This window comes from Chenopodium album, chromosome 22 (genome assembly GCF_948465745.1).
Source record: "Chenopodium album chromosome 22, dcCheAlbu1.1, whole genome shotgun sequence".
NCBI lineage: Eukaryota > Viridiplantae > Streptophyta > Magnoliopsida > Caryophyllales > Amaranthaceae > Chenopodium > Chenopodium album.
The window spans coordinates 10,103,744-10,112,868 of NC_137855.1; the positions used below are offsets into that span (position 1 = coordinate 10,103,744).

Below are 9,125 nucleotides of genomic sequence, written 5' to 3' on the forward strand. Positions count from 1 at the left end.
AAAACTTGCTCTTCTCCGGCGATATTGTAGAAATCCCGAATTCCTTAAATTGCAGTTATGATCAAAAGGTCAGATTTTTTTCTCAATTCATTTCATTTTTTTTTTGTTGCCTTCCTATTTTACTGTTTTATTTGCTAAATATGCTACTTTAATGGTTATAATTTCGCCCATTTTTGTGTTTTTTTTATTCGGAAATTGTCAATCATATGTTTTTATTGATCTGGTTGTTGGGCATCCCGCAAATTATTTACGAAGTATTTAACAGTATGACCCGGAATTGAGAAGGTGTAATTGTGCAAATTGACAATTTTTTTTTTTTTCCTGTTGTTGTAAGGTTGATGATACGTGTATAAAATTGTGATTGTAAAATTTGACATTTGGTTAAATCTTGATAGTGTAAATTACTTGTTATCAATAAGAATAATTATGATAATTTTAATTTTAGTGGGCAAAGGGAACAAATTTTAACCTTATTGAAATGATCCTACAATTTTAAAATGCAGGGATTATTGGGTATTGCAAGACTCCCATTTATGCTTTAGAATTGGCTGTTGATTGAATTTAAACTGAATTGCTATGATATAGGCCATGTAATAAAGGAAAGAAACAGGTGACACAAGAATTTACGTGGTTGAGTCGATGAGAACTAGTCCACACGTAGCCGAGTGGGGGGTTTGAGAGCTTTTAGTCTTACATGGAGTCTTTCTAATGTGGCTTAATTTGATGATCATGGCTCCTTTTATAATACTAGTATATTCCTTTATGGAATTTCTATTAGTACCCTAAATTATTTCCCAAGGTATAATCTAGTACGGAGTAGCTAATAATGTTGTAGCTCACAACATGAGCAAGCCGTAAAAATAGGAAACAGAACAAAATTAACAAAACCGTATTGAGGAAATGCATATGCGTTGCCATTGGCAAGGTTCGGCTAGCTCTGGGCAAGGTGTGGGCGAGCCACAGTTAATAACCATCCTCGCACTCACTGGTGTTGTAACTTGGGTAGTTGGGTTAGCTTGAATGAGTTTCTCCACCTGTATCGCCAATGCCACTAGCATTCTCCTCTTCTTCTCATGATACAAGGCACGCACATAACAATGAGTTGGATATAATTTCTTCCTTCATACCCTGTGGAAGGGCGGATCATGAATAAAGCGTTAGTCTTACTGCATGTTATATTTTGATTCATAGATTGTAATGCATACTGATTGTATCACAAAAGGTTGGGTGAAAGTGAAAATTGGAATGATTTTGAACAGCATAAATTGGATTATAGTCACATTTGTGTAGATATAGCTTCTACTAGGAGCTTATCCTCTTTTACAACAGAAGGACGAGCTTTTTTTTTTGACAAATCGAAATATATAGTGAGCTGTTGTGGATTTAGATTTATGTAGGAGAAAGCTTCTACTAGGAGCTTATCCTAACATGGCTTCAAGACATGGCTGACTTGTTTATTTCTGAATATGCTTATTAGTTAAATTCATCATTATCTACTCATCTTCTCCTTCATGTTATTAGCCTGTGCTACCTTATGTTGATAAATTAGAGTGTCTCATCATATGAGCCAAATAAGTTGGACATAAAGTTCAAATAGAAACCAGTCTTTCTTTATTTATTTATTCATTTATTTTGGTAACAATTGTTTAGTGAGAGATTAAAAATAACGAATGATTTATGTTCTTGAAGACGAAACATTGGTGACTTAGGTCTAGTGAGAAGCATATGCTGTTTTACTTAATGTAATTCAAAGCTATTTAAGAACATCCTCACCTAACCATAACCCATTTATGCATACATATCCCACACTCCTATTAAGCCTCGATCTATGATTTTTTCTTGTGCTGCTGTAAGGCACTTATTCATTTTAGCTTTAGTTTTGAGGTTATTTTCAGTCAAATGCGGTCAGCATTGTTACTAAATACTAAGTATAAGATAGTTAATGCCTGCAAAAGGTTTATTGTCTTATCTGGTAAGTGAGTATCAACTATCAAGCATTTGATGTTGGTGTTGCTCTTAGGATGATGGTTTCTAGAATAGCTGTGTCTAGTAATCTACTAGTGAAAAATGAGCTATCCCTCTTCAAGCTTCCCTTTACATAGCAATAAACCAAACATATACACTTTATATCATAGAAATAAAAATATTCCAAAGGCAAAAGTTTAGCAGGAGAATGGTTTCTGGGACGGATCGATTGCTTCGGTTGGGAGAGCTTGATAATATTGAGAGGCATTCATGTTGGTGTTTGTGTAATATAGACTGTGTGCGTCTAGCATGCTTTTGACCTGGATTCATCCATTGTATCAATATCTATTTCACCTCACAATAAGAGACAGTGATAGGTGTTTTGGAAATTTGAAATTGTTAGTGGAGAAATTTCATTTGGACAATATGATATTTGGACAATAAGATCCTTGTCACTTATCTCATCTTTTTGTAATTTGTATACAATACATAGGTGTTCCATGTTGTTTTAGTACAACTGTGGTGAAGTCCATAAATGTAATATAATGGTTTTGGGATCTAAAGACTAGCGGTACAAGCTTTGCCATCAAAGAGTTTCTGCCCCTGTTCTTTCATTGGACTGAACTCCACAAATTTTATGCTGATCCATCAATATTCTAATATTGTTAGGGGCTACTTAATCTTTGAAATAAGTTGTTAAAAAGTGAGTGGAAAATTGGATTTTTAAGCTTCAATGTTATGAGTATTTCCAGTAAGATTCATTTGCTTTTGGATGTGAGTCATTTTTTTTTTTTTAAGATGGTGTTTTTTTTGGTGTTAACGAAAATTTAAAAATTATCTATGATAAGATTTTCCTTACTTCGGACATGATCATACCAATTGAGAGGTTTTATTTTTGTAAAAAAGATTGTTGGGCTAGCAAGATGATAACTAGTATGAAAAGGCATATCAGAATGACAATGTTGGATTTTATCTTTGTTTATTTATACTAGCCATGTGTACCCTTAACCTTTTTAAAAGACTCTGAATCACTTATTGTTTACTCTTTCATAGAGTGATGCCTTACATATGATGTAGTAGTTGGACCTACTATTGTTGAAGAATTTCCCCTTCTTTTCCTTGCAAAGTTGCATCATAAAACACCTGAATGGAATTGTGAAACAACAATAATCAACTAAGGTGTGCATTCCTTGCTTTAGGATGCAGGAATTATAAAACCATCCCCTTGTTTGAAAAGTAAATTAAAATATGTTTGGAAATATATTGTTGTAGACGCGTCAGGTGGATGTACCTTACATCTAATATCAAAGTGGATTGGAATAGCTTAGAAGGTTAACAAATGTACTAAGCATTGTATATTCAAGTAATTGACTTCTTATTCATGAATCTAGGATGTTTTACGATTCTAAATCAACTGACTACAAAGTATTAACAAAGACTTGGACTGATAATTTGATTGAAACTAATGCTTGTTTTATGGTCATTGGCAGGACTTTTAACTCTATACCGAGAGATTATTCTGCGTGCTGGAAACTGGAATATATTTTACAAGCCAACCAATGGGCCAACTGATTGCAGCAATTGCTATGCATGCACTCCATTGACCCCAGTTCAACCTCTCAGTACCTGCAAATTTCTTGAGGAATTCCACCATCACCACTTGAAGGAGAATAGTCATTCCAACTATCCCCAGAAATAACCTATTCTTATGAATACCTTCAAATATGTTCTTCTTCTCCAGCTTTCTTGCATTGAACTCGTTGAATACTTGGCAGAGCACGAAACAGTTGAAAATGAGGGTGTCCTTCAGTCTCTCCCCTACTCCAAATATTGACTGGCCCTTAAACTGTAGGGTTAACAAGACAGCCATCTGATAAACTGCTTGTGCAATGAGGTTTCGCCACATGACTTTGGTTATGAGTGGCTCGGTTCTTCCGACTGGTTTTTTCTTCATGAGATCGTTAGTTGGCTCTTCAGTAGCCAAAGCTAATGCTCCCAAGGTATCCATGATCAAGTTCACCCAGAGCAGTTGGACTGCAGTTAGAGGAACATTCCCTGAAGAAACTGCAGCGACAAAATTGATTACAAGGGCAGCAACATTTACTGTGAGCTGGAACTGAATGAACTTCTGGATATTATTGTACACACATCGACCCCACCTCAAGACAGTGACAACAGAAGCAAAGTTGTCATCTAGGATGACAATATCGGAACTCTCTTTTGCAACTTCAGTGCCCTGGATACCCATTGATAATCCAATATTGGCTTCTTTAAGGGCAGGAGCATCATTTGTACCATCACCTGTCACAGCCACTACATGGCCTTTCTGCTTCAGGCATTGGACCATGAGGAGCTTGTCAAACGGGGATGATCTTGCCATTACTCGAATGTTGTCAATTTTAGCCATTCTTTCTTCAGGTGAGTAATTTCTGAACTCTACACCTTCTATGACAGCTTCTTCATGTAGTTGGTCGTCTGGTTTAAGGATACCGCATTCTGTAGCTATCGCTTTTGCAGTGAAGATATTATCTCCTGTGATCATTTTGACACTTACTCCTGCTTTCCTGCATGATTCTACTGCTTCTAGAACACCAGGTCGACATGGGTCCTTCAATCCAACTATACCCAACAAAGTGAGCCCACTATCATCGAGCTGCTGCATGACACCGTCTTCCTCCCCTTGTTTGTGAGCAAAAGCAATGCATCTTAGGCTTTGAGCCGCCATATTGTGAATCATTTTGCAGAAATATTCTTTATCTTCTTCCTCCAACATCACAGGCATCCCTTCTTGGTTGTAATAGCTCGAACACATGGCTAGTATCATCTCCGCTGCTCCCTTCCAATGTATATGCACTCTTTTGCTACTCATCATCTTAGCCATAACCCCGCTTCTCTTTTTTTCTGAGTTGAATGTCTCAACTTTCAGAACCTCAAAGCTTTTGTTCAGCAAGGCCATATCCATCCCCAAATCGCAAACAGCCCATTTAAGGATTGCTTTTTCTGTGGGACTGCCAGATATCTCAGGAATTGATTCTGAAGGTGTTTGACAGACACTTCCTGTTGTGTTCAAGCCAACAGCTTGATGAAGTAATTCATGAACATTCTTCGACAAAGAAAAGGGCCTTTGTACAACTTCTTTTCCCTGCCAGAATTCAGTGACACTCATTTGGTTAAGAGTTAGAGTACCAGTTTTATCGGTACATATGGTAGTGGCTGACCCCATTGTCTCACAAGCTGAGAGTTTCCTAACCATGGCATTGTCTCCCATCATCTTCTTCATTGAATATGCGAGGGTAAGTGTCACAGCTAAAGGGAGACCTTCAGGAATGGCAACGACTATAATGGTTACCGCAGCAGAAACAATACCTATGACTGCATTCATTACATCATTTGTTCTTGTTTTCCTTCCATTGTATTCTCTATTTCCATGTTCATCTCTAGTATGTCCTGTGAAGTAGCGAATCAACAGGACGAGAAGAACTAGTGATGCAACAAGAAGACCGACCTTACCAATGTACGAGGTGAGCTTGTTAAGGCGTTTCTGTAATGGAGTCTCTTCTTCCAAATTCTGACTTATGGAACTCATCATCTCACCCCATGTAGTGTTCATACCCACTGAAGTAACCAGCATCCTCCCATAACCATCTGTGACCTTTGTACCAGAGAACAAGAACGGGTTATTTTTGTCATTTACCTCAACATGGTCACTTTCTCCTGTCATGCTTGACTCGTCCACCTTCAGGGAGTGGCCATCCAAGAATAACCCATCAGCCGGGATTTGATCCCCTATCTTCATAAAGACGATATCACCCACAACCACTTCAGAGATGGATACATGCTGGCGACGACCATCTCTCAACACTTCAACCTGTATGTCGTTGCTAACGCTTGAGAGCTTTTCAAACTGTCGGCTCTGCTTGAAGTTGCTGATGGCAGAAACAGAAACAACGAGAAATATGGCAATAATGATGCTTCCGCCATCATACCACCCTTCTTTGGGGCCATGCTGTTTAATGCCAAATCCAAGGGAAAGGCATGCACAAAGAAATAGTATGATGATTGTGGTGTCTTTCAATGCTTCAATAACAAAGCTTAAAAAGCCTTTTTTTGGTGGTTTTTGGAAAACATTAGACCCATATACAGTCTTTCTGTGTAAAAGTTGAGTAGTGTTGGTGCTACTTACACCAAGTGCATTGTTGGCTCCTAAAGTAAAAGCAAGATGCTTTACACCACCAAGTTTCGAAAGAGATTCGACGTCTTTTTCCCTTGTCATGGACGTGAGAATCTTTTGGTCTACTGTAGGTAATGGAAAAGACGACGTTGCTTGAACGTCATCATGGATAGAAGAAGTAGAATCAGATTCAACATCAACAACAATGTAGGACCGAGAACGGGTAGCAACCCTTGTGGTGTGTTGGGTGTTATTAGCAAGGATGATTTTTTTGGATAGTGCAACAATGAAGTAAACCGTGTTGCATGGCAAATTCCATAATTTTTTAGGTTTCGGAATGAATGGCACGTCATCTTCGATATGGTTGGTGTCGATATGGTTGGTGTGGTTTGCGGTTTTACGTTGGTGTAATTCCATGGCTATGAAATGAAAAAAGGATAAACTGAGGGAGATGAATGATCTTAGGAAGTTTGTGTTTTGGTTTGATTTTCTATGGTAGATTGATGCGTTATGTTTATATACTTATATGCATGATACTTAGATATCTGTAGTAAGTCAGTTGTTGGAAACGTTCTTGGAAAATTCAACGTAGTTTCTCACTTTTTCCCTAAAAGTTACTACGTATTTTATATAACTCGACTTTGAATGCTTAATTTCATAATTCAACATATTAATTACCATTTACTTGGTGTGATATATATAGATTTCAATTAATTACTTTATACATTACCGTGTATCTTTATACTGAATATATTCTTATGTATATATAGTGAAGTACAAGCAACTACTTTAGCTATTACTCCCTACTTTCTTAGGATCTTTCATGGGGTAACTTCCTAACACTTTCTTTCTTTATGTTTTGATATCAATAGAAAAATGATTCTCCGTCCTTTATTTAGTTGTCATATTGACTCAATCTTTTATTATTATAATAGATAATAAATCATTAATTGGTTTCGTTATATACTCAGTATAAATGTTTGATATCTTCTCATTTCACAACCTTTATTTAAGTAGGATCATAAATGGACTTACTCCTTTCTTCCCTCTTATTGATGATATTGTCTCTCTTTCTTTGTCCTTTGATACTTTTGTTTGTTCTCATGTAAAACGGACAGGCAATACTTTAGCTCATATGGTAGCTAGGTGGGCACGAGAGATTGCGATGAGTTTTAAAGTTGTAAGGTTGTGTTTAGTACATCTTATTTAAATATATATCTTATTACTATTTCATATCAGATTAGAAAAATAAGATTTAAATCTAATTATTTTGATAGATTTAGCTCAGGTATCACTTAATTGTTTTATTTGCTACTTTCTAATGCTAAATACTTTTAATTTCGTGTTAAAAATTTATGAAAATTACATATAAGTATTAGGATAATGCATATTGGTACAAATCTAATACTGTAAATCTGTAATAAGACCTGGTTGATTTTTTTTTTTTCTTTATGGATTAGCGTAAATATAAGATTAAAATGTAGTCAAATCAGACAATAGTTGTATTATTGTTATTGTTAAGAATTTATTTTTGTTATTGTTTTTTGTTTTCAATTTTTAAAAAATAGAAAAACCAAAAAAGAAAGCAAGAAAAAGTTATTTTCACTTTTTTGCTATCAGTTTTTTAAATGATTATAATTCCACTATGTTTGACTAATTTTTAAATCTTTATATGACATATATGATATACCATTATATCATATGGCTTTCAAAAACAAAAAAACCAAAAACTGAAAATTAATGATGTAAAGCAAGCCCTAAGCTAAGGCTGCATTACCTTTACCTAAAGCCAAATCTGTTCACCTTATTTTCACTTATATTTAAATAAGTTTAGAGTAGTTCAATTAAGGGCCTGTTCACATCTACTGGGCTGAGCTGAACTCAACTAAATTGAACTTATTGGAGCTGAACTGAATTGAACTAAACAGATTGAAAATGAATTGAAGTGAACTGAAATTAAGTAAATGTGAACAGACTCCTTAAGTTCAAAAATTAAAAATTTAGGAAAATAAACTCTAATTAGGGCTACTAAAATTCAAATTACAAATAAAATAAAATTTAATTACTTATCTAAACTTATCTCATCTTACCATAATTTTTTTTTTCCTGTCAAGAAAAGAAAAATAATTCTGGTAAGATGAGATAAGTTTAGATAAGTAAAATCAGGTGAATAGAGCATATTACAAATTGGTCATCATGAATTTGTTTGAACTAAACTTATTTGAACTGACTGAATACTGAATTGAGCTGAACTGAACTGATTGGAGCTGAACTGAACTGAACTGATTGGAACTGAACTGAGCTGAACTGAACTGAATTGAGCTGAAATGAATATTTTATGTGAGAGGGAAATTAAGAGCTGAACTGAACTGAACTGAACTGAACTGATTAGAGCTGAACTAAACTGAACTGAAATTAAGTAAATGTGAACAGGCCTTAAATTGAAACTTATTAGACTAGATTGGACCAATTTAAAATTATCATAAACCTTTTAACCACCACCACCATCATTATATAATTCATGGCTCAATCTTCTCTTAATTAAATATGTAGTAAATTTCATTTGGATTACTTTTAAATTAATGAATTAGTATAGATTCTTGAATTTATAATTTACCAAATTGGGTCAGCCCTTTTATATTAACTAACCAATAAGATGAGGCATTAGGAGTTTAGGACTAACAAACAGCAACAAATTTCCTGCGAATATACTAGGACTTCGTGACATAGTTGTTTGACTTGTTTCGATGTCATTTGATATGAAGAAAGCACTAGCCATGAAGGAAAATCATATGGTAATCATTTTTAATGTATTAGTATTGACTTGTGAATCTTTATTTAAAATTCTTGGATGAGGATTAGTAAATGATCCTAAAAGGCCAGGCTATGAATATTACAACCTCACAAGCAAAGGATGATTGACTATGGTCTTTTAATTACTCGTACCTTTAATTTCTTTTTTTTTTTGACAAAGAGAACTAATAAACTA

General features: G+C 35.0%; 1 protein-coding gene across 1 annotated transcript; it reads right to left on the reverse strand.

The window, feature by feature from the left end:
- Positions 1-3,351: 3,351 nt before the first annotated feature.
- On the reverse strand, positions 3,352-6,238 carry LOC145603808 (calcium-transporting ATPase 12, plasma membrane-type-like). Its single transcript, XM_081659796.1, has one exon. The coding sequence runs from the start codon at positions 6,236-6,238 to the stop codon at positions 3,467-3,469; it is 2,772 nt and encodes a 923-aa protein (XP_081515922.1). The 3' UTR covers positions 3,352-3,466.
- Between the last annotated feature and the right edge of the window lie 2,887 nt (positions 6,239-9,125).